Genomic DNA, 26,545 nt, shown 5'->3' on the forward strand with positions numbered 1-26,545 from the left:
TTTACCTTAAATTCATCGGATTCTGTCCGCAGACACACGTACACACAATCTGGTGCAAGCCATCACAAAGACCCATGCTGGATTCATAAATAAAGCTGGTGCAAATTATTTCCTCACTGTTCCCCAACTGTTTTCAAATCCTCAAATCCAAGTTCTGACACACATCCATGTTGATGCTAACAAACCCCTGAATGAGCTCATGGAAATATGAAAGCAGGGGAAAGAATTAAAAACAACGTTAAATATTTGTCAGAACATTAACTGCTTCAGTTGGAGAAAAATAATTGGTAGGGTCCAACCACTCTCAATACCTGGCTGTGCATGCTGTTTATATAATTCACCGACACAAAGTGCTGAAGAGGAAGCCTCTCGCCTCCCTTCAGACTGGTACAAGACAATGCTAGTTAGTTAGGCACATACAGTACATCTCTGCAGACTTGGAAGTATTTTAATCTGCTGAGAACTACAATTAAATAGATCTAACCATGAACAGAAAACAGATAAAAACATGTCTGAGTTTGGTCAGTGTGTGATATCTCGTGTGGTATCATGCTTTAAATAAAACGAAGAAGACAAAAAGAAGGAGAAGGAGAGTCTGTCCTCTTAATTCATGGATTTGGCTAAAGTGCAATAGACTGATTTCCTAACTGAGTTCTTCCCTCACTGCCTTCAAACAAACGCTCACTTGTTCTTTGGCTTTCACTTTTGCTGTTTTGTACATCAACCTGCGTTTCATAGTTCTTCTTCCTGTCACCTTCCGTCGTCGCGTTGTATCCTCAACCGTTCAGGGATGACGTTAATGCACAAAAAAAGAACGATGTAAGATTCGAGTACAGAACATGTGAACTGCAAATTTTTTCACGTGAAAAGGCTGAATCAAAAGTTGCATAATTTCTCTAAGATTTAACTTCAGGATCTTCCTGCGATAATCTGGAATGCTCATCTTGACTTTGTTTTTGTTTTTTGTACATTTTACTTATTTTCAAAATCAGTAAAACAGGAACAAAACAAATCTCGGAAAAGAAGGCAACTTGTGGAACTTGATCAACTTTTCTTCCAAGTCACCGCACTAATAGTAAAAGATTATATTAACCATTTCAAAGTGGAAAAAAAAGTATACATCAAGAACTCTAACTTCAGCTGTCCGTTAAGGTTGAGTGTCATGCCTTCTTGCTCGACGTGCTTTCCTCAAAGTCCCAGGGACAAACATCGGCCTTCTTGGCAGCACTTGGAACCCCTCCTTTAGGGTTTGTGACGCTCTGCTTGACAACAGGAGCACTTATGTCTGTACCTTTTTTGTCTGATGTATCCTCAAAATCCCACGGACACACTTCAACCGGCTTAGATTTGACGGCGCCGACATTTGCACTCCTCCTTTTCTCTACCACCTGCACCTCCTGTTGACTCTCCGCATCCCATGGGCACACATCCGCCATTTTTTGCTGGCTCACGTGTTTCTCTGAAGATTTACTCTTGTCCTTTGCTTTTGTTCTACTTTTCTCCTCCTCAGCGTCTTTTGGTTTCTCTTTCTCAACTGTTCTTGTGGGAGAGGTGCCCTTCTTTTTGGAAGGGGATTCCTTGGTTTTGGACTGTCGAGACGGACTGGGTGTCCTCTGTCCAGAATTTGGAGGTTCTGTAGTGCTGTCGTACTCCCATGGACATACATCAACTTTTGCTGTTGGTAGCTGGAGAGAGACTCCTGCTTTGGATGCTTCTGAAAGGGAACTTTTCCCTTTCACATCCACAGGAGAGGTTCCTTTTCTTTGTTTAGTCATATCTGGTGAACAAGATAACTCGGTTGTCTTTTGGGGCTCCTCAAAGTCCCACGGACAAACATCTGCCCGCTGTGTTTTGGAGCTCTCTGTTGCAGAATGAGGCTGCTGGGTCTTTGCAGGTTTGCTAGCTTGACTTGTTGGTTGTTGCTTGGAGCCTCCTTCTTGACCGCCTTGATTTTCGCCCCCATCTTCCCACGGACAAACATCTGCTCGCACAGCTGTTGTCTTCTGAGTGTCCCTTGAAGGTCTTGCACTTGTTGGAGACTGATCAGAAGCTTTCTGCTTCTGCTCCTTCTGGGACTTACCTCCCTTGGTGCTTCCTCCGTGAACTGTGGTGGTTTCCTTTGGTGCTATTGATACATGCTTCTGCACCTTGTTTTCAGATGGAGTTGGGAGATCCTCCACTTCCCAGGGACAAACTTCTGACAGATCATAAAGGTCCTTTCCTTTGCTGGGGTCAGAACAGATGGTGGGCTGGCTGCCGCTCACTGGCTGCTTCATGATCCTGCCTTTAGTCGCAGTCTGTTTGTACTCGACCGACTGGCTGATGATCATCTTGGGTTGGCATTCACTGTCGGGCTCTTCATTGACCTTTGTGTCTTTGGTCTTTGGCTGACTCTTCTTATTGCTGTCCTCTGGGCTCTGTGTCTTTCCTGTGAGGCCTAAAGTCTTCTCTTTGGCGCTGGCAATGACACTGAGAGACTTCTGCAACATGGATGCTCTGGAAGGAATTGGCTTCTTGTCTGCGGTGAGGTTGTGGGCGCTTGCCGACTTGCAGACCAGAGGAACTGATTCTGTGGACTCACTTTGGGAGTTCAAATTCTCACTGGACTTCTTCTTGACCAGCTTCTTCCCCATGAGAGTGTCCAGGAGGGAGCCCTCTGCTGGGGTTACCTCCATCTTGTCGGTCGCTGAGCTGTTGGAGTCTTCACTCTGGTCGCGGACGTGATCGTAGCTGCTGTGGGACTTCTTGAGGGAGAAAACCTTGTTCTTTAGCGTCTCCTCCTTTGGTTGCTTTGCAGTGTGAGTCGGATCAAAAGGGTTCTTCTTCAACATGCAGATACTGTTCCGGTTACTCCCGTGTTCTCCAGCCTCCTTGTCTTCCCGGCTGCACTGCCGATGCACCGACTCAGGAATCTCAGTGATGCGCCTCATGAGCGAGCGGCCCAATCCCTTCTTGCTGCTCCGCTTCTTCTGGAGATGAGGGTTGTTGGCCAGCATCTTTTTCCTCTTGTAAATCTCCAACTGAGAGTAGAGTTTCTTCAGCTCCTCCTACAGATTCATGTCAGACCCGAGGGGGAAAAAACAAAGCAAGGTGATGAGTTGCATGATTTGCACAAACTGCAGCTTTACAGCCGGGGAAACACATTTCTAATTACAACACTGTTGCAAAAAGCAGATAATCTACTGCACAGAGAACATGCAGTACAAGTTCAAGACACTCGACTACAAACTGTAGTTAAACGATGCACTACGGAGTATCACATGCTGAAGAAAGCAAAGACAGGACAGTTCTGGACAGCATCAAAGAAGGTGTGTTTTAATGTTAGGTCTGAAATAGCCTCAAAGCTCCGGTCTTGAATCTGTTGTATTTCTGTTTGTATGCCCAAACTATTCCATTATAAACAGCTTTGACTACTTTTTGGAAGAGAGACTTCTTCAGCTCTAACAGACAAACAGAAATCTCAGCTCACGTTGGTACGTTTTTCCCAACGACTGTCGCAAGACCTTACGCCACAGCCATTAACAGAACTGAGATGGCCCATTTCCTCTGGTGTCTGCAATAAAAAACTGCCATGGCTCAGTATGATTCTCTGGGATTGAAAAGATTGAAGCAGGTTAAACAATGGCGGATCAAACATTGATGAAAGCACAGCGTACCCGAATGTCCTCGGGATCTAAACTGTGCTCGCTCCACGCCGACGTGATGCTGCTGTTGAGATACGACCCAGAGCGACCCATGTCCAGCTCGTCCTCATAGGCCTCAGAGGCGATGTCGTCCCTCATGTGGGTGCCAGCGAACAGGAACTGCAGGAGAGGAGCGAAAAAGGACAACAAGATTTTAGCATTTACACAAAAACGTTAAATTAAACATTTTAAAATAAACAGACAGAAAGTGAACAAATATCTGAGTAACCTTTACACTTAAAATGTATCTTTTTGATAAAGCTTATAGTTAGGGCTGGCTCAGGTTTGGACCCGCTCTTAGTTATGCTGCTATAGGCTTAGACTGCCGGGGGAACTGACACACTGGGATCCTATTTCACCCCTCTCTCTGCCTATCACTTACTTTAACTCTCCCTGTCCCATTATAGTTATGTACCAACCATAGACCTGTCTGGAGTCCCTGAGCTCCCTTATTTCGTAAGTTCCCATGAGTTGCTGCCGTAGACATCCTGCTGTTGTGGACGTTCCAGACTCCAGCAGCTACAACTACTACTATCTGTCTCACCACTATCCTCTCTCTCTCTCTCTCTCTCTCTTATTCTCCTCTATCCCTCTTTCCAACTCCAACTGCGATGGCTGTCTAACATGAGTCTGGTTCTGCTGGAGGTTTCTGCCTGTTAAAGGAAGTTTGTCCTTGCCACAGTAACTTGCTAAATGCTACAAAGTGCTCTGCTCATGGTGGATTAAGATGAGATCAGACTGAGTCCTGTCTGTAAGATGGGTCTGGATCTTATCCTGTCTTGATGTTGGGTCTTTGTTAATAATATAACATAGAGTCCGGTCTAGACCTGCTCTGTTTGTAAAGGGTCATCAGATAACATTTGTTGTGATTTGGCGCTGTATAAATAAAGATTGATTGATAGCAGCATGGCATCTCTTTATAAACCACAATAAATAGCATTTTTTTGCATTAACATCTTCTACAACTACTTCCCCATTATGTAAGAGTTTTCCCTCAATAACTGCTTTTGATTGTAAAAAAGTTGTTGCACATATATACATAAAATAATCTAATGTACTTTTTGCCATATTGACCTTCCAAGTCTATTTTTGGGCTTTTCTTGGGCCACTTTGCAGTATTTAGCAAGTGATAGCAGCAAGGATAAACTTCCTTTAACAGGCAGAAACCTCGAGCAGGACTAGACTCATGTTAGAGAGAGATCTACCTCAACATTAAAAAACATTATCATTATTTCATAAATCTAGGTTCTTATTGGTGGAGGTGGTGAGTGGTGAGTACTGAGGCCAGACTGGATGAGAACCACTGCTTTAGGTCTCAAACACAAAGCTGTTTGTTTACTCAGAGCAGCGGGGTACTGTAGCTCTTAAGAAAAGCCATTGTGCAGGTTTGTTAGGGATTGTTTTTGTGGTGAGTAAAACCAGCAGCAGAGTGGTGTATGCATGAGTCACAACATTTTGATACCAGGATTGATTCATTGTTGCTGCTGTTGTTTGTTTGTTGTGTTATAAAGAACTGAAAGCTATATGCTTTTGTTTATTCTGACAGTCCAAATTAAGTTATGAATCTCTTAAGATACATTTTAAAAAGACAAAGAATGTGCAGACTGGAGGAAATTTAACACAACATAGTAAGTAGGAAAACACACCAGCAGCATTTATTTTACGCCTTCACTTCAGAAAGTAGAGCATCGCCATGCAAATGTTTACCTTGGGGATGAGAAGCAGACCTAATGTTACTGTCACTGTTAAGTGGGTGTGGGTGAAGAACAGGAGCAGCATCCAGTCTGGGTGGAGCTCTGGAGCGAGAGTGAACCTGTCATGATTTGGAGGAAACACAGAGAAAGTACAACTTTACACAGAAGCCGAGATTTTCAGAGTTATATGTGATATTACTTAAAATTGTACAGGCTGTAGAGAGCAACATTTACATTTCTTACACTCCAAAAGTTGTGTTAATAAACATCCAAACATCCTTTGACAGCTGATGTTCAAATCCCAAATGTCCAGACTGTAACTGCAGTCCACTCTGATTAAATTATGCCGTGATATTCTTGCACATTGCTCGGTCTGCAGCGAGCCTCTTAGCTACAGATGGAGCCAGCAGAGACACACACCAGCAGACTTAATGTGTTTTCAGCCAAAGTAGATTTATACACTGTCTGTCTAGGTGTCAATTCCACTGCCTCATATAATGTTCCACTCGGGTGATCCTTCTGCCGGCAAGGACGCAATATTTTTCCCCATTCTTTCCTTTGGATTCACAGCGGAGGGGAGTGCCCTTGATCTGGTCGCAATATTCAGCCTATTTATACATCAGACGGTAATACAGGAGGCCGACTGTGGCGCAGCAGTCGGAGGAAAACGCAATAATTACTGGCAGAAACAATAGTGGTGAGAGGAGCTCCAGCCTTTCATCTATAGAGAACTAACAGGCTTAGAGCACAGTGAGACCTCATGTGCACTAAGGATATGGAGGTATGTCCTGTCAGATGCTAATCCAACCACTAGAGAGCCTCGATCCAAACTAATGTCAGCTAGTGGGCTCATTATGTTGTTGAAGGCGGCAAATGGCTAATTAACAGTTACTGGTGATAGCTTTGAGGCACAAATGAAGGCGAAGGTCCAGCGTATGAAATGTTCCCAGGCTTCATTCATGATTTTTTTTGTGCGCAGATGAGGATTTAATAACCTTCGCGTGCCGTCTTCTCTCTGTGAAACACACATGCTGTGACCGCCAGCTTCCCCGTTCACACCTGGACCAGGCTAACAGGCCTGAGCTCTAACTGGTCACTTAGGGATCAAACAGCAGCTTCTGTGAGACACAAATACGGATGCTGCTGGATGCCTCTAATAAGCACCAGTGTTCTGTGTGGTCTCTGGTGGCGGGAAGTCAGGATAACTAGCCACACCAGGCAACTTTACAATTTATTAGGGGTGTTGTTTGGCAGTTTTTCTGTAGAGAGAATGCGAACAACAAGGCTGCAGAGGCAGATTCAAGGATAAGTAATCACAAACATCGCAATCTCAGATCCCATTGTCTATTGTCTGCCTTGACGGTGATGTATGCCCCTTGGAACAACTACGGCTTAGCCAGCGGTTAGCACTGAACACATTCTAGCCGTGACTTTCTTTACTGTGAGCTGGATTGTTTACAGTCCAACCTGAGAAGTGACCGTGTGATCACAAGCAAAGGGAAATTCTCCCCGGCAAAATAAACCCTATCATCTCTTGGTCCATCACACTAGTGTTGTAGTACTCAAGACCAGTCTTGGTCTCGAGACCGGTCTTGAGACAGCTTATTTAAGGTCTCGGTCTCGGAATCGAAAGCATTTTTACTCGGTCTTGTCTCGGTCTCGGACTGGGCGGACTCCGTATTTCATATCAGAGATGTCTATGTCATTTAATGAAGCAATAAATAGACATTCAATAACAAAATCTGGAGGCACACTGAGAGAAGGGCACAGATAAATACCTGATGGGTTATAGGTCTATAACCCATCAATAACCCATCAGATAAAAACACTACAAGTATTAGAAAATAGAAAATGCACACAACTAATGAGAAAACTAGGTTTGACGAAATAATACCTCTCCTGAGATCACAGGCAACAGAAAACACAGATTTACCTCTTATCTAAAACAAACAATGAGGAAAACGAAACTTAAGGAGTCAAAAGTCTCACAGCGCATCAAAATTGTCAATTGTATTTAAAGCAAACCTAAATAAAATAAACAATAGTCTTTTATTTTGTTAACTCTCATCATGAGTTTTCATTGATATATATGGTCTTGGTCTTGTCTCTGTCTTGCCCTGCCTTGGTCTTGGTCTTCACTCGGTCTCAATCCCTAAATGTCTCGGTCTTGTCTTGGTCTCAGTGTACTCTGGTCTCGGATATGTCTTGGTCTCGGTTAATGTGGTCTAGACTACAACACTACATCACATCTCCCGAAGCAGATCTTATTCTGGAGAGTCTCAGCTTCACAGTAAATAATAAGTTAAACAGAGGCCATACTCTGGCTTACTTCAGTATAATGGATCAGAAAAGAAACTGATGTTGTTTTGCTTCACTTTCAGTTAACAGGTCTAAAGTTAAGTTTGCTGAAACAAAGGTGTATCCTCGAGAGAAGAAAACAACTTTTGAAATCTTGTTTGTTGAATGGATGGAAAGATTGGATTGATCATTTCTGGAAATCTGTGTGATACAGCATCACGAAAAAAAAAAAAATCCAATTCCTGAAGTCTTCTTTTGATTCCAGCTGATGGGAGCCATGATGTTCTTAAAGTGGATGTTCCCTGTTCCTTGCTTTCTCATTTCTCCAGCAGACACCAAAGCCTGCTGATACATGTTTGGTCATTAACGGACTACACGTGTACTACAAACAGAAACCAGAACATCTCATATCATAAAAGTCATACCTCACTCCTGATTCTATAAAAAATGTAAAATAAAATGTGAAATAAACAGATTTCAAAGATCTGGGCATTCATGAACAATCAGAAGTATTAAAAGCTCTGATTCTCTTACCAAGAAGCCATCAGGTTAAACACCTATGACACACATTGTTTTTTAATGGATGTTAATTTAAAACTAGAATAATGCTGCCAATAAATCCTCTATTTATGCTGTCTTGAAAAACATAAATCACTCTGACATGCTTCATTATTAAATAATGTGATGGAGCTGAGCTCTCAATTAGAGGGGACTCCAGCTAGGAATGGCTGCAGCGGTGTCAGCTGAAATGACTCATTTATAAACTGCAAGGAGCAGCTACTTGACATGAGGACTGGAGGGAGAGGGACGATCTCACTACAATAAAATAAAAAACAACTCCCACATGAACACAGCCTCACATGGTCGCCCCTATCTGATGGAAATGAGACACTCGACTGGAGGACGCAAACATCAAAATGACAGCAGAGATCAAATCAAAGACGCTGATATTAAATATGGAGCCAGAAATGTGGAGCATGCTGGGAATACAAGTGACAGTATCTGTATGTTGAGGAGAAATGTTGCTTTAAGTAATAATGTTTGTAGTTTTCTCCTTGGAGGATGGATGCCAGTGTCTGCAGGAGGACTATTAAGATAAGACGAGACAACTGATATTTATTAAAGATTTATATATAACCAGTGATGTATAAGGGCCAATATATGTGAAATACACAAGTATATATTCATATTAGAGGTGGTATCTGGGTATGCCAGTAAATAAATGGATATCTATGCATCTGCCTCAAAGCAATGGAGGTGAATGGGATCTACTTTGTGACACTCGCAGTGTGGAGAATGACGGTTTGTGGAGGAAATCAAATTCCTGTTATCAAATGTTTGTAATGCAACAGAAACACTAGAGATGGTGTTTCAAACCCTACACTAATAAAAGTGTGAGAGTGAACTGATTCTTTAACTTGAAAGTGACTTTCACTGCATTCAGTAATGTGCAGTTTCCATGCAGATGTGTAGCTCTTTTTAGTGCCATCTGTTACTGCCACCCTGCAAGCTACCCATACGACAGTCGAGCTCAGCCTATGTGAGCAATGATGTTTGTGAGATACGGAAAGATCTACAGCCGGCAACCAATTTGCAGAGACTCACTCCATCCCCTCCGTGGGTGGAGGAGTCTTGTTAGTAAAACCATCACTCCTTGAGGTTCATTATTTAAGGGATAATGTATGGTTAGAAGGTAGTTATGGGAAATAGAATCCCAATAGAAGGGGTTCCATTTCCCATAACTACCTGCTAACCATAGATTATCCCGCTTATTACCCAGCTACTAACTTCAAAAGATTATTCATTGATTTGAAGTGATTTATGTATACAGCCTTTAAGAAGTACTCCCAGTGATTCTGCAATTGGCGTTCCATGGTGATGGATTCTTATCTGCCTGTTGCGGTCGATTTAAGATTGAACTGTCCTCATTCAGCTCTCCTTCTCTTCTGAGCTCTGCGCTTCACACACCTTTAAAAATACATGAGGCAAATGTCACAACTTTGAACCCTGCTGCTATCATCACCGCCACTCATGGTTTAAGTTTCTTTGTAGTGACCGGTAACTTAAAGTTGCTCTCACCTGCTACGCTGCTTTTACCAACATTGCTGGACAGGATCCAATATGAAAATGTCCGTAGCCTGCCAATATAGCATGCTAACCTAAACTAGTGTTTTAGCCACATTGTTTTGATGCTTACGGTCTGTGGTGTCAACAAGCAAAAGCAAAAGATGTCAGAACTCTGTTCTGCACATTGATTTGACATGACGTGTGATCAGTTTGCCTCAGGTGTTGCTCATGTTAGTGAAAGTTAATAACCATTGTCAAGAGGTTGTCAAATGTAGCTCTAGCGAATGTTCAGATAGGAAGACGGTAAAGCAATCACAGCAGTTGTTTAACTCTCCTCTCCCTCGTTCAATAGCTCACCCGCTTCCAGCTGCACACTCCGGAGCTGTCATTGGTTAATCAGCAGCGGCTGTCATCCAATAGCTCAGTGGCACGCCCTTATCGTCAGCCTATCAACTTTCTGTTGTCTTTTTAAATGTGTCTCTCTCTCCAGCTAGTTCCTTCTAGCATTGATGGTGCGCACCCCTCCACCTCCCCATCTCCACCTGGTCTCTGCAAAGTCTTCAATTCCTGGAATTCATCAACCAACTTCACCAGTGTCTGGACTCTAGGGGAATTTCTTCTGCTGCCAAATTCACACATCCTAGGCTCACAAAATTATCCCCATAGAGTCCTTACGCCAAAGATTTCTATCAAGTTTCATTATTCATTAAGTTGTAATAAATAACCTTTAATTTTCAAACTGTGTCTCTCCTGATTGAAGTGGCTTTGAACCAATCAGGATTAAGCTTTTTACAGAACCTGAAGATCAGTAAGAAAGCCAGGTAATAAAATATCTTATAGTACACCACTGTTTTCTGTAAATGCATGAAAATGACCTGATAAGGAAGAAAGCCTTTAAGATATAGGGATACAGCTCACTTTAAAGCTGACATAGAAGTTATTAAAAGTGCGTCTCACACAGTGAATTTCACAGTAATAACACCTTTATTACTAATTGAAGAATCCAGATGACTTGAAGGAGGAGTTGTTACCTGATGACGTAGAAAATAGCTGTCAGGACCAGTTCGTTGTGAACAGCGATGGCCATGTAGCGAGGCTCGTGGAACGCCGACGGCACCGTCCTCACAGCGTAACACAAGTACACCGCCCACAGCAGGAACAGGAACTCAGCTGTGAAGAAGGAAGGACACAGAGGTGTGAGGACACTGGACGATACATCATTGGTATGCAGTGCACGTTTTTTTTCATGGACACACACACCGAACAGCCACTTTACAGCTCAGCGCTCTCATCAACAAAAGTGCTGTACAACACAGGTATACAGGAAAACACCCTGTTCAACAGAAGCTCTCACACTCACACTGCAACAGCTGGGGTTGTATCCTCTGGACAATAAATGGATCCCTGTGCACCTCCATGACAACCCGGGGTAATGTCTACATGGTAACCTCTTGCTCAGCAATAAACAGGATGCTATTTTCACCAGAACCTTCAGTTTCTGACATTTACAGTGTTGTCTTCTTGATCTGTTGGCTTGTCCAGCTCATCGACCTTGAGCTCCTCACAACATGAGACTGGGTTAGCATTAGACCCCTATAAAGGTGTGATTTGTTGAGTTGTATAAAAGCATTTAAAGGCCTGAACATCTGAAATAAATGACAGGAGTTTAATAGTTAAATGTCCCAAAATAGAAATAGCTGTCTTTTTGTTGGATAGAAAAAAGAATAAGGTAGTTCATGACTTTAAATGTTGTTTTTGAAAGAAAATATTGGACGGTTCTCTTCATTTGTTTGCATCTAAGACTGGTTTAGAAGTCAAAACTAATGATTTCATTAAAAGTTAATACAACTTTGATTAAAGCTTATATTTTCAGCTAGATCAGAGCATCATTGCTAAAGGTTGGCTTCGTAGAAAGAGTGAAAACTTTGAACCTTGATTCATCAGAGTGTAAAGTCACATTTTCACCAAAAGCACTCTTTTCAGGCATTTCAAGGACTAAAAGGTTCCTACTACCTGTCTTTGAAAGTTACACAAATCAGCCCTCTGACTTGATCCTTCTTGGAGGCAACTATACAACAATGGTGCCAAAAAAGTGACACCTTTTCATTAAAAGTTCCTGCTTTCAATTATTTTTGTATACTTAGATCAACGGAGCCTGGACTGTTTCTTGGATAACTGCACTGATTAATCAAAGCACAATGAACACAATTCATCAAATTGGTTTAAGATACATTTAAACTTGTAAAATACAGACGTTAATTACTTTAAAATTCAGAAAAAGAACACTCTGAAAATGTTCAGACTTTGGAAAGTACTAATCCAGGAGAGGGGACTTTCTGGAAGCTCTGTCCCCTCCAATGAAAACACAATGGTTCCTGAAAGGTACCTAGTCCCTGGAGAAAGTTCTTGCAGTGGAAATGCAGCTGAAGACACTTGAGGAGGATTTCCACCAGCCAAAGGATTTTACAATATGGACAGGTGTTGGGTGGCTGTGGCTCAGTAGTAGTGTCGGTCCTCTTTCAATAGAAGAGCTGGCAGTCTGATCCCATGCCAGTCACATGGGCAAGACACTGAACCCCTTTGCTCCCCTTGATGATTGTGATTGACACTTTACATAAGGTGCTTTTCAACTGCATGAACTTATCCCCGGAACTTGTGACTTTCCCCTGGAACTATGTGCTTTTCAACCCCAGGAACCAGGGTCTAAATTCAGTTCTCAGGTAGTCAATCTTGCCCCTGAAAAGCCCCTGATTGCAGGGTACTACCTTTCAAAGGCCCAGGAACTTAAGGGGGGCAGGGCCTTCAATGTTGGACGATTCTGATTGGTAGAGTAACCGCAGTGTTTTATATAACCCATCGTCCACAATAACATCACACACAAGTGCATACATGAATGTGACACGTAGAGTAAAAGTGCTTTGAGTGGTCAAAAGTCTAGAAAAGGACCATGTAAGAACAGTCCATTTACCATTTGTTCTTTAATCTTTAAAGTTAATAACTCATCCGTAAAACATTACTAAAACATTTATTAACTATGAATAAAATCACAGGACTTGTTAACCTTCTAAATGCTGCCTCCCTTAAAGTTCCTGAAATAACTTTTCATTTGATGGGACAAAGGAGACTTCACCAAAAGGCAGTTTTTACAGTTAATAAACTTTAAGTTCAGGGTGTTGAAATGCTGACAGGTCAGAAACATAAAAAGATAATTAAATGTAATGTAATCTTGTAAATCAAAATAACACATTATTGAATTGCTGGAGCTGTTTCTCTGATGTGCATACTCCGGCTTTGGAAGAACTCCTCCCTGGTTTGACTCGAGTTGTTTGCATGCTGGTTTCTGTAAAACATATTCATAATGAAAGGACCGCTGGCTGTGAGCGTACGCGGACGCAGATTCATTGTTGTGTAATTTATGACCTGTACGAGAGTGACATCAGAGCTGACTCGCACCTCCCTATTACCAGCCTATTTTTACCTCCTAATAAACAGAGAAAATCTGTTTTCTGTATACAGTAGCGCAGCATGCGGGCTCTGCTGGGGGTCCATCTGTTTTCCCAGAAGTCAAAAAGGACCGCAGTTTTTTTCCTCACGGAGCCTGACTCAGCAGACGTTAAAACCCAGCATGCAGATTTCCTCAACTCGAGATGCAGCTCCCCTCTGGGCATCTTTGATTCCTCATCTGTTTTTTATCTGCGGCTGGTTGCCTCCCTCCTCTGTACGAAACACCGGCCAACATCCAAGAGTGGAGCACCAGTGGAGAGCCTTAATGTCTACTTTTTGCAAACTAGGACTTTTGCCAAACAGACTTCCTCATCCAACTTCTTCTTCACTTCCTCACTTATCATTCACTGGTTTGAACTCTGACTTCACTTTTCCACATATTTCAGTGTATAAAACCATTCACGTCACCCTTACCAACAGCCATCATGTAGTCCCAGCGATCCAGAAGGCACATGCTGAACTGCAGCCCGTCGGGCGTGTAGCCCACGTCTATGAGAGCCGATTTCCTGTCCGGGTTCTGACAGACGGCAGATGTCCAGGCCACCAGGAACCAGCAGACGATGAGCAGGATGATGCCCAGCAGACGCAGCACTCGCCAGCTGGTCATGTAGGGGATCCTCTGGGCTGTACGGGACAGGAACACCTTCAGCACCCTGGAGAGGGAAGGACAGGATCACAGGAGAAAAAAAAAAGACTCACCATATGGATACCACATTACCAACATTACCATAACAAGCTGTAAGAGGAAAGAGAACAACAATTAGGGGAAAAAGTTCCCCTCTTCTTCCTCTCTACACCTCTTTTACCGGAGTCACCAGAGGCTTACTTTTTAGGTCAGTTCCTACATTTCCCAGAATTCCCTACACAAATCAAATAGCTTGTACCTGAAGCTTTTACTGTGACAAGCAGCAGTATGAGAGATAAAGGTACATGGCAAAACAATCCAAAGGGAAAGCTGATCAAGGTTTCTCTTGAGCACAACCACAATGGATCTCCCTCTAAGGATGCAATAATTCAACATTTTCTCTTCCAGGAATTTAAATCTTAATTTCTATGAAGTGAGGGTAGAAATGTATGTGTTATCAAAACTGTGGCAGCTTCCTGAACTGATGTAATGAACTAAACTCGACTCCTATATCTCTATCAACGCTATCTGGTTGATCTATCCAGTCCAAACAACGTGAATACGCCCCTCACTCCCCGGTTAATCTCTCTGTCATATTTAGGGATGTTCGAGTTTTTAAAATCTGACAGCTGTGGTGATATCTTTGCTCTGATGATGTCTCGATGATGTCAGAAGTTTGGGTCCACAGTGTTAGCATCAGTGCCAGGAGGTGGAGCCAAAGTTCTTCACAGCAGATGATTCATGCTAATAGAAAACTGACAAATCAGAGAGTAGTCTAGTGGATGAGTAACCGATGCTGGGCTGACAAGCGCTAACTCAGGGTGATCACAAATCTTACAAAAGGGTCATTTTTCAGACATTGGTATAACTTTTCTTTTCCTCACTAAACCACGACCTTGTCTGTGCATTTCAAGGATCTGCAAACCAAAATACATCTCCATGCATCTCATTAACGAGGCTTTCCACTAACAGTGTTCAACACAAGCCTGATTCAACAAAGGTTAAGACTCATTCAATATTGTGTTGACATTAAACTGTGTTAAAAAACACACACTTAACAAAACAGGTGAATCACAGGTCATGTGAAGTGTTCCTGTACTCATACAGCTGTGTCTCAGTCAATGAACTGCCCTTGTATTCCTGCTCTGCTTGCATTTTGAGACTTGTACCGTGCGTAACTATCGTCCCTGCTTTCACAGCAGTGCTTGTGTGAGTGGATAAATCCTTTGTCTTGACAAGCAACTAGGAAGAGGAGGAGGAGGAGGAGGAGGAGAGAACTAACACGGTGCAGTTTATGTTTATATCAGTAAAAAGTGAAGCTGCTGTCTTATTACTTTCTCTGCATGTCAGTAAAACCTTTGTATGCAGGCGTTGCGTTGATGCCATTGTTGTTTTCCTGTGTTTTCTGGGTGAGCTTGTAATGAAGATCACACTCATTGCAGGAAAATGCAGTGATTTTGCTAACGTCTCCCCTCACTCACACAATCAGAGCATGCAGGGGGCGTGGCTAACACAGACAGACAAGTGCTTCAGGAAACAGCAGAAGCTACATGAAACTCTTTACAACCATAGACTGTAAAAAAAATGGACGTCATTTTGCTCGGCTCGAAGTGAAGCCACCGCAATGGCCGCAAAGGGCTGCTGCAGTATAGCTCAAAAACTCCGCCTCACCCATTCATTTGAATGGGGCTGCAGTCAAACTTTAAAAAAGAAATACATGTCATACGAATGTTTCTTTCATCCGTATGCTGTGGTGATATGGTAAATGGACTGTTCTTACATGGTCCTTTTCTAGACTTCTAACCACTCAAAGCACTTTGACTCTACATGTCACATTCACCCATTCACTCCACATTTATGCACTCATGGCAGAGCCCATAGTTGTGTGTGATGTTATTGTGGACGATGGGTTATCTAAAACACTACGGTTACTCTACCAATCAGAAACGTCCAACATTGAAGGCCCTGCCCCCCCTTAAGTTCCTGGGCCTTTGAAAAGTAGTACCCCGCAATCAGGGGCTTTTTCAGGGGCAAGATTAACTACCTGAGAACTGAATTTAGACCCTGGTTCCTGGGTTTGAAAAGCACATAGTTCCTGGGGAAAGTTACAAGTTCCGGGGTTAAGTTCATGCAGTCGAAAAGCACCTTAAGGCGTTTTTCGACCAGAGGAACTTTACCCCGGAACTAGAGACTTTACCCTTAGATAATCTCCCCCCTAAAAAGCCCTGTTAGGGGGATAGTACTTTTCAAAAAGCAAACTCCGTAGGACCTTGTGACGGTACGCTGTAGGGCGGAGCTCTTACTGTGGAAACACAAATTTCCTACTGCGCAGACTCTGGCTGCAGGAAAATTTACAAGATGGCAGCTTTCTAGAATGGGATAATTTGGCTTCAAAACCATACAATGGGAAAAGGCGGAGCAACGCTGTCCATTATATATACAGTCTATGGTTTCAACTTGTTTTAACTTTTCTATCGATCACCAGATCACACGAGGTCTGAATCGTTGCGGGTGGTCCGTGACTGTGATTTGTTGCACCATGAGGACTAACACAATGTGCTGTTCAATGGAAAAATAAAACAACAAGTTCAAGCCGTAAATTTCCCCTTAGTTAAGATAAGATGCAACATCAACCATCACAGTTCTTCCTTGCATGTTACTGTGACGGTTTAAAGCCTTGTATGAACGGATGAAAACATAGACTGTGTAACAGATACTAAACCATGCTCACACACATTACCAGCCTTCGCTATTCTTAGGCTCTGCCCTTCACACACATTGATGAAGTGTCCACTGCGCTCGCCACTAATGAGCCCCCCATCAAAAATTGATCTGTGCAATATGTTAACTTGCACCTCAGAGGGTTTACTCGGCTCAGCCACATCCTCTTAATCAGCATCTTCATTAGGCCTTTTTGACAGATTCACCTGACAAAAAGCCCCACAGATGAACAATTTTAAACTCGCTTCTTTAAATACTGTAAGCCCCCCTGTCTCATTATCGGCTACTCAGAGCTGGATGACCCCCCTCTGCTCTCTCTGTCTCTCTGTTTCCTTCCTCTTCCTCTGATCTCACAAACGTTAATCTCTCACTACCATCATTCGATTTTAGGTTATACAGAGAGAACATTTGGGGCCAAAGCACCCTGTGTTTTCTTAATTACTTTTACTGTCTATTTCCCTCCTCTATTAACGAGGCAGTGAATCCACCCTGAACCATGTAGACCAGAGTAACGTGTTGATGTGTTGATGAATTCACCAAGAAACAAGCTGCCTTGTTTCATAGCAATCTTCCTTAAGAGGTCAGTGTACTCCTACAGACATGAGGTGGATTAAGATGTACAGCTTACCTGTACAGCTTAAGAGTCAGAGTCCCGTAGACGGTGGCGAAGCCCAGCAGTCGAACCCATCGCAGCAGGATGCAGCGGAAAACACTCGGCTGGAAATAGAGAATCCCGACCTGAAAGAGGACAGAAGCATCCTTCAATAACACTAGTTGTGTAAAAGCTTAATGTAAGAAGTACTGAGCAGTATCACCCAACAGTGAGTGCCCTCAGTGTCTGAGATGAAATAATTTAGAGGAAGTTGTTTGTGATAGTTCCAAAGTCACGCTGATCTTGATAATTCAAGGTCTTATACAAAAGGAAATTGGACTTGTTTGACCCCAGAGCTTAGACATGAAGGAGCCATTTAGATAATAAGTTAAACAGGAAACACTAAAGACAAAGAGCAAGTGTGAGATCAGATTTCATTACCCTCAATGATATTGAGTGAAGATCAACATTTGACTCAAGCTCGCTCAAAGCAAGAGATAAAAAATGCTCCAAAAAAGCCCAAAACAAAGACGAACATTAAAACATTAGCATGCTCTCGTGAAACAACACCCGAGCTCCCAAGCTCGGGTTGATGGAGCAACAGAGATGCAACTGGCGAAAACTTTCTCCTTCTCTCGACTGTCTTGTCGTACAACAGCAACCGAGTACTGAGTGAGTGAACTTTATAAAAAGTAGCTAACCCATTTCAGCAAGGTGAAGGGCCTGTGTTCACTTACAGAGTTTGTTTCTTCTTGCACTGGGGGCGCCCCATAACCTCAGTCTCAGAGTGCGTCTCACCAGTGCTGAACGTTGCAAAGTTACATGGGGTGAAGAAACTAACTCCCTGGGGCCCTGGTGGCCTAGCGGTCTAAGCGCCCCACATACAGAGACCACAGTCCTCGTTGCAGAGGTCGCTGGTTCGACTCCTAGCCGTGACCATTTCCTACATGTCTTCTCTTCAGCTGTCCTATCAATTAAAGGCAAAAAAACCCCCAAAATATAACTTTAAAAGAAACTAACTTCCCTTTCCTATTTTTAAAAAAAGTTATGTTTTGGGGCATTTTCACCTTTAATGAATCGGACAGCTGAAGAGAGACGGGGGAAGACATGCAGGAAATGGTCGAACGAATGCTGCGATTGCTGCAGCCTCTGTATATGTTGCCCATGCTTAGACCGCTAGGCCAACGATGCCCCTTCTCACTTCCCTTTCATGTAGCACCGTTAAGTCTGATTTCTATTACTCTGTTGGCTTATTTGTTTCTATTCATTGTATTAAATACATGTAAAAACAATCAACAGAAAGGAGTCATCAGCAGCCGCTCAAAAAAACTCTCCAAAAAACATAAGCTGCTCTGTTTTTGTTGTTGACAAAGTTGATATCATGGGGCGCTGGTGGCCTAGCGGTCTAAACGTCCCACTTATAGAGGTTGCTCCTATTAAGTAGTTAAAATACAGTTTGATTCGGGCGCCATTGGCCTAGTGGTCTAAGCGCCCCATATACAGAGGCTATAGTCCTTGTCGCAGCAGTCAAAGGTTTGAATCCTCGCCACTCCATTTCCTGCATGTCTTCCCCCACTCTCTACCCCCCACATTTCCTGTCTCTCTTCAGCTGTCAAATCCAATAAATGCAAAAAAAAAGCCCCAAAACATAACTTAAAAAAAAAAAAGTTGATATCATAAGTCCCACCTCTTCTTGATTTTGATTGGTCAATGAGGGAAGGTGACATTGGCAAATGCAGCTGTTTCCAACCAATCGTCCTGTGAGTGCAGCAACAGAGAACAGCTGACACTGCAGCATGTTGTGCTCAGGACGCCAGGTGCTGAAAACGCTGATTTGCATTGGGTTGTAAAATACAGGGAGCTCACACAATGCTGTCAATGGACACAGGCCCTAAAGTAGCTCCATTCTCACCTTAGGGCATAAAAATTCTGGTGTTAACCATTTGACCTTATTTTTTTGTCATAGTGAGATCAGAATTCCAAGGCTGTACAAAGCAGGGGCCAATCGGTTTCACAAAGAAGTGAAACATGACAGAATGTATAGTGCACTGTCATTGTGTAACCATCCATAGCTTTGCTGGAGGAAAATCTATCTGAGTCTGCGAACATCATGCAAAGCCTGCCTTTGAGACGAGAAGCAGGGCATCCGCTCATGTTTGCTACAAATGGTTCCCGACCGAGCCGAGTAAAAAATTAAAAACGCTGAGCTCTTCCAAAGACAGAGGCAGCACCAAAACAAACCCACACAAAAATGGAAGAAACAAACATCTGAGGAAACGTAATTATCTGCCCGTTGCAGATGTGCAGCGATTTCCCCTGTGGGATTGTTAATGTTAATCGGATTAGCCGAGGCATTATTGCGTTCCCCCCGGCTGCGGGGAAGACGCAGGCATGTGGATATTTTTTGCTTGCTTGGTTTGAAGTCAGTCAGGGGACACGGAGGACCCCACGGGAGAAAGGGTGGCCCACATCCTCATCCTCTGCTCACAGACGCCAGCCGAGCGAACACACAGAAACTCCGGTTGACTCAGCTTTGCAAGGGGAAAGTTGCAAAATGCAAATAATGAAGAGATGAGCCGTTAATCTTCAACACATAAAGGGTGCTTTATGTTAAATTTGACTTCAGGGAGGGAAAAACAATGTTTAGAGGCACTAAAGCTCATCACTGAGGTTAAAGATAATATCTTAATAGCAACGTGTGACTGCTGCTTAGTGCATTCCTCTATTATTTTAAACAGAGGAGAGAGCTGATGAAGAGATATGAGGCCGGGCAGGCACCGAGCAACTTGCTGACGCACATTTCAGCCCTCAGGGACACAGGAGGGCAGAGGAGGAAGAGTAAAACTGCACCAGGGGAACGGCACAGCTCACAAGTCCTTTTTAAGATGAACTACAAAAGAGCAGCTGGATCTCCATCATGTGATGGTTTCAGGCCGGTTTCAGGAGGTGTTTTCAGCAGCACCGCTCCCTCGAGGGGTCAACTCCAACTGCTTAGAAACGGTCGTCATAAAAAGTTTTAACACATTTAGTGGTTATGGCTCCTCTTTTAATGGTGAGATCTCACATGCTGTTCTTTTTCACTGGTTAAAAACTGAAAAGAAGAAGTTTTAGATTTAGTTGTCAGAGGGTTCTGATGACGGATGACAAAGCCAGACTCTGTCAGTAGAGTTGGTATTTACTCAAAGTGTGATCTATCACGACCACTTCCAACATTTCTGTGTTTGAGTCAGAATTCCTCCGATTCAGGCAGCACCGTTTCTGACTCTCTGATCTCCTTCTTTCTTTGCACGTCTTTTGAACATTTGTGCTCGCACACAGCCGTCCGTCCTTTTCTTTTTAATGTCAGCTTTGATAGTGCAGCAATTACTTCTGCATCTTTGTATCACACAAAACAGAAGATGGGATTCAAAATGTGGCAAAATAAGTTGTTGTCCAGCCAAGTTAAGCATGAAATATAGAGAAATGTATGGCTGATTTCCATCAACTCTTGGGACTTGTTTGGACTAGAACAGCCCCATTTAAAACAGAAACGTCTTTCCTTTGGGCTTAAAAAAAATTATAGAGTTCATATGACAACAATGTGACATTTTTTTGGATTCTTATAAGCATCCTAAACTGCAGTTTTGCCACAGTGTCAACAGTCATTAGTGAAAAAATACTGCAGATAGTTCTGATTTGACATGTTTGAGCAAGTCGTCCCTGGTGTTGCTTTAGCTGTTGAGAAATGATTACTACTACTATTAAAGCATGACCACATTTCTCCTGTTGTAGTGGCTCCCTGTATGTTTCAGGATTGATTTTAAGATTTTATTGATTAGTTTTAAAGCTCTCCGTGGACTTTCTCCCACCTACATAGTGGAGCTTAACATTGTATGAACCCACGCGTACATTGAGATTCTCTGGCCGACATTTACTGTGTGTTCCAAATCCAAAAATGAGAACTAAAGGGGAGAGAGCATTTGCAATAACAGCTCAGAGACTATGGAATGATCTACTGAGTCAGTGATCTATTTTAAATCCCTTCTTAACACATAGTTTTATCTGATAAGCCTTTCCTGATTTTGCCTGAACTTTATTCTATTTTTTACTTTAGATTAACCATTTTTATTTTTAAAGTTACATTTTTGGGGATTTCTTTATTTGCAGATGAAAGGACAGTGGATAGTGTAGTAAACAGGGAGAGAGAGAGGAGGAATGACATGCAGGAAAGGGCTCGCATACAGGCTTAAATCAAACCTGGGCTGCCTGCCCCATGAGCGTGCAACTTAACCTGTAGGCTTAATCCGTGCCCTTGTTTAACCTTTAAAAATACATATTTCAAAACTATTGTATTCCTTTAGAGTTCTCTCAAAGGAATTTTATGGGGCGCCTTTGGCCTAGTGGTCTAAATGCGCCCCTATAGAGAGGCTATAGATCTTGTTGTAAAGGTTGCAGGTTTGATTCCAGCCTTGACCATTTGCTGCATGTCTTCCCCAACTCTTTACTCCCCACATTTCCTGTCTCTCTCCAACTGGCCTGTCCATTAAAGGCGAAAATGCCCAAAAATATAGCTTTAAAAAAAAGGAATTTTATGTCTTTTAAAATGTTTCATTTCTTGATCTTGCCTTGTGTGATTTTATGACCCACTTATTTCATTTTGCTGCCCATGTAAAGCACTTTGTTTTTTGAATAGTGCTCTATAATTAAATATATTATTACTGTTGCTATGAGGTTTGACATAATCATAAACATCATAATAAAGTATTTAGTCAGGTGGTAAATTGGGATAACAAACTAACTTTGAGTATTTCAGACCTCATTGGATTTTCTCTCAACACTGTAGATTTCTGTCTGATGCATGATTAGGCAAGCTATGGTACCAGGAATTGTTGAAAAACTATATCAACATTAGAAATAGTGACAAACTGTCACCTTTGACTAAAGCATATTGCAGTTTACTCAGAGAGGAACCTTCCAGGCTGCCTCTATGTTATGGATTTGGTCTATCTGGGTTTCACTGCTTCATTCCAACTCTGGGAAAGGTGACAAAATATGCTTAGCTTCCAGGCTGCTTCAACCACCCACTTAAGTTTCTGATAAGATCAATTTCTTCGCCATGAAAATAAAATCTTACAGAATTCGATGAGGCTCAAAATCTAGTCCCTGTACTCCCTGCAACACAAAACAAGAAACCCTCTCCCCCTGGACGCCCTCTCAGCTCCCCCAACTTCATCTAACACAATAAGATAAAATCACATCCTCTGTCCTCCAATTAATCAATAATTTTATATTTAGGGCAATATGAAGCTGAGCCAGTGTCCTCAAACTACGCCGTGACCCTCAGACCCTCAGTGCTGAGCAGGAATTCATTACATAAGCCATGCATTTTCCATCAGGAGGGTTTCTGGGAAGTGACCAGCCTTCAACCTCTGACAGGTTTCTCTTAACGCCAGTGTGCATAAAGACTACGATCAGATTCTGCATCCCCCCCCTTTTATTTTGAAACCTTCCATTAATAATCAATGCTAAGTGCTGGGAATCTAAGGTTCAGCGCTGTGGGAAAGGAGAGGGATCGGGTGTTATCTGCGAGTGGAGGGATTGAGAGGATCAGGGTGCTGCCTACGTATCTAATGGACATCAATATCCAGGAGACTATTATCAACACACGTACTACTCCCTCAGCCGGCATCCTCCTGTCTCACTTACAGCATGAGCAAAGCCTTTTGAAAATGCTGAATAAGCATCACAAAGATTTCATCCCACTCTTTATCATTTCAATGAAGTTTGTCAGAGATTTTAATATCCGGTTTTGAGGGTGTTTTCAGGAATTATCCAGGCTTTTACTTCGGTTTCAGACCAGCTGGAAGAAACGCCACGGCTGGATGTTTGCCCCGATCATTAGTTTCATCTGCTGACCTGGTCTCCAGCCTCCCTAGACACCTGACTTAACACAACCTGGCTTTGCACCCGCCCTCTGAAACAAAGTCCGATCATGTGGAGACTACAAAACAGAACAGTGTGTTCTAGAGAAGAACCCTGAGAGGGGTAAAGTTTAGCTTCCATAAGCAGATTAGAGTTTTTTTCAGATGTGGAAGTGCACAATGGCAACTTTTTAGGAGTGCTAACTGGCTGACCGAAGCAATGTACTATGTGATATAATTTGCCAACATAACAGCTACCTAATGTAGATTTTTGAAAAGTAGAAAATGTCAGATCTGTCCGTTAGTTAAGATTGAATCTTATATTGCAATTTATTGAATGGAGGTCTGATTGATTTTTACTCATGCACCCGAGGAGGTCAGGAAATCAAACACTGGTTGGCTTTCCAAGGTAAAGATTTAGACTCAGTACGGATTAGCTGCACTAATATACAGATATCTGCTTTAAGAGATTTATACATCATTTTAACATCATTATGACTAGTTGTGGTTGACCTGCTTTTGCTCTCCATACTTACTATATTTCTTGCAAATGCTGAGTCTTCAATATTATTGGTCAACTTGGTGCACAGATTTTTGTCACTCTTACTTCACTGTTATTCAACAGTATGCTAGCGAAGCAATGTACCATGTCTCAGCAGTATAAACCTTAAATTTTCTTGTGGGTTAATTGCAATTAACTAGCCCTAAGTCTGCCAAAATAACAGCTACTTAATGCAGATTTGTGAAAAGTAGAAAATGTGAGGTCTGTCCTTTAGACAAGAAGAAGCAACTCTTAAATTGCAATTTGTTGAATTGAGGTCTGATTGATTTTTACTCATGCATCCGAGGAGGTCAGGAAATCAAAACGCTGGTTTTCTTTCCAAGGTGAAGATTTAAACTCAGAACGGATTAGCTGCACTTATATACACATACCTACTCTAAGAGAGATATATATTGTTTAATGTCATTAAGACTGATTGTGGTTGACCTGCTTTTGCTCTTCGTACTTACTGTTTTTCTTTCAAACACTAAGTCTTCTTCTGGTTTGTCCTCGTTTATAAGACAATTCTTAACTTTCTTCCCTCGTATTTATGTGATTTTATACATTTAAAAAATACTGGAAGCAACAGTCTCTGCTCTGTGACCCAGTCACAGAACTTGTTTTGCTTTCGGTCCCCAGAGTGCGTCTTGAAATGGGAAAAGAGTTTGAGATCCTCAGCTCCTGCAGACTGGAACCTGCTGCAGGAGACTTTGGGTCTGAGTGAGCTTGTCTCTTTAAATGTTGTAAAAAGCAGAGTGAAGGCATTGGAGGAAGATGCATCAGCTTGTAGATGCTTTGACTGATGACTTTTTGTTATGTCATCCATGATATGTCGTCATGTTTTAGAATTTTGTGTTGTTTGATGGTAACTTTGTTAAAATGTGCTGATGCTGATCTTGGCCAGGACACTCTTGTAAAAGAGATTCTTAATCTCACTTAGGTTTTCATGGTTAAATACATTTGAATTATTAATTTAATCAATTCTTCATTATTGGTCAAACTGGTGCACAGAGATAAGTAAACTTCTAAAAGAAGCCTACAGATCTTCTCTGTGAAAGTCTTCTATTTGATTATTTCAACCAAATCCTACCAGGAGAGATTTTAGTCACTCTTACTTCACTGGTATCCAACAGTGTACAAGAGAAGAGACTTTTGTTTCTTTGCCTTAGTATTGGAGTCAATACTCAAACTGCCAGACTTAAATACAGACGTTTGATATACAGAGTGGAGACACATCAGGAAATCTGTAATCTTATACATTTGCATAATCAAAGTCAAATTATATATGTTTATTCTGTCTTCTTTCAGTGAGGGTACCTAACAATGATCATCAGAAAAGACTGATTGGACTCCTGAAGAAAGCCAAACAAAAGATTCACACACTCCACCACTTACTCATTCAATCAACACTCAGTCATTTAATTTACAGTCGTCTTTCATTCCTAATCATCTCTGAATTTTAGCACCCACCAGCTGGCTCCGAACACAGATACAGTGTCCCTGATGATACCACAGTGACGCAGGCCGGCCAGCTGTGGTGTGAGCAGCAGCTTTCCAGAGGGCTGATTTTCTACTTTTGTTTTTTAAGATTATTCTGTCCATTTTTAAAAGTGTCGACTTATTATAACAGGACAGAAAATGTCAGAAGCTGGATTGAAGATTGAGGATGAAGGCAACTTAACTGGGAACCCATCAGAGACGGTCTCATTGAAAAACCAATCATGGCCAAGGTTGAGATGCTTCATTGTGTCTTGGTTTGGTGATGGCACACAAGATAAACTCAAATAAAGACCTCAAAATATATACATTCACCACCCAGGGATGATGGTAATAAATAATTCCAACATGCCCTTCCATGGGGTTTCTACTGGTTCTGCAACCCAGTTGTCACTGGTTTCTCAGGAGGCTGTCTTGGTTCCACTGGTGGACTTGGGAGTGTAAAACTTCCCTCTTGGTTGCCTCTGTAGAAGGTGCAACACAAGTAAGTGCCCTCTTCAGTGCCCAAGTGAAGAAGAGGACATCATAAGGTGTGGATTAGATGCAGTGCAGTGCCATGCACACTGCCCTACGTGTTAGAAAGCATTATTTAACGGATTAACCATGAATTCATCACCAGTTTGAGCTCTTTTGAACTTTTACCCAAGTTAGAGCGACTCTCCAAAAGTCTGTTCCTTTACCACCCAGTCAGACTGCAGGGTTTTCCCCGCTTGGGTCATGGAGTTTCAGAAGCAGTTCTGGTTTTAGACGTGGGTGGACAAGCTTTGTGCAACCGGGTTTGATGTAAGCATACAGTGACCTTAAAAACAATCCCATTAGTATAAACACAACTGGTGTTATTGCCTAACTTTAATGTCATTCAAACACAAAATCTAGCACCCAGCATTCCCAAAAGACTCCATGAGAGAATGCTAACACACCCACCATCAAAACATGCACCCAATTCGATGAACCCCAGAGCATACACAAATAATTTTGTGCTAGACCGCTCTGGATAATTAGCTCTGCTGCAGGGCAAACAGGAGATATTCAACAAACAACACTTTAAAAAAGAAAGTGGGCGGTTTCTTTTATTAGACTAATGCAGTTGGCAGAAGAGCACCGAAAAGCAGCCGTGTGTAATTAACTTGTAATGTGTAGACAATAAAAATGCAAATGTGTGTGTGCAGAGAGGGTCGATGCAGAGGTTGAGAGCTTCAGAGATTGATCCCGTTCACCGTGAAGGTCAGGGTCCCACAGTGTATCGATCACATAGGATGTCAGACCTCTTGCTTAATGCTGTGAAATGAGTTTCAGCGGAGAGTAAAAAAAACAAACTGTGGTTTGTTCCCTGTATACAATAACTCATTTCTTTTGTATTAGCTGTATACCAGCTCAAGTTTTAACCTATGATGTTACTTTTTTAATACGTGGCAGCAATTAG

At 42.3% G+C, this 26,545-nt stretch overlaps 1 protein-coding gene across 1 annotated transcript in view; it reads right to left on the reverse strand.

Moving 5' to 3' along the window:
* Positions 1 to 296: 296 nt before the first annotated feature.
* gpr158a (G protein-coupled receptor 158a) overlaps positions 297 to 26,545 on the reverse strand; it is a 96,799-nt gene continuing 70,550 nt past the window's right edge. The window contains exons 7-12 of the mRNA XM_034705892.1: positions 17,221 to 17,330; positions 13,661 to 13,899; positions 10,774 to 10,912; positions 5,391 to 5,496; positions 3,657 to 3,803; positions 297 to 3,047 (exon numbers count right to left, since the gene is read on the reverse strand). Of these exons, the coding sequence (XP_034561783.1) occupies positions 1,161 to 3,047; positions 3,657 to 3,803; positions 5,391 to 5,496; positions 10,774 to 10,912; positions 13,661 to 13,899; positions 17,221 to 17,330 (2,628 nt within the window). The 3' untranslated portion in view covers positions 297 to 1,160. The remainder of the gene's footprint in view (positions 3,048 to 3,656; positions 3,804 to 5,390; positions 5,497 to 10,773; positions 10,913 to 13,660; positions 13,900 to 17,220; positions 17,331 to 26,545) is intronic.

Source organism: Notolabrus celidotus, chromosome 17, assembly GCF_009762535.1.
Source record: "Notolabrus celidotus isolate fNotCel1 chromosome 17, fNotCel1.pri, whole genome shotgun sequence".
NCBI classification, from domain to species: Eukaryota; Metazoa; Chordata; class Actinopteri; order Labriformes; family Labridae; genus Notolabrus; species Notolabrus celidotus.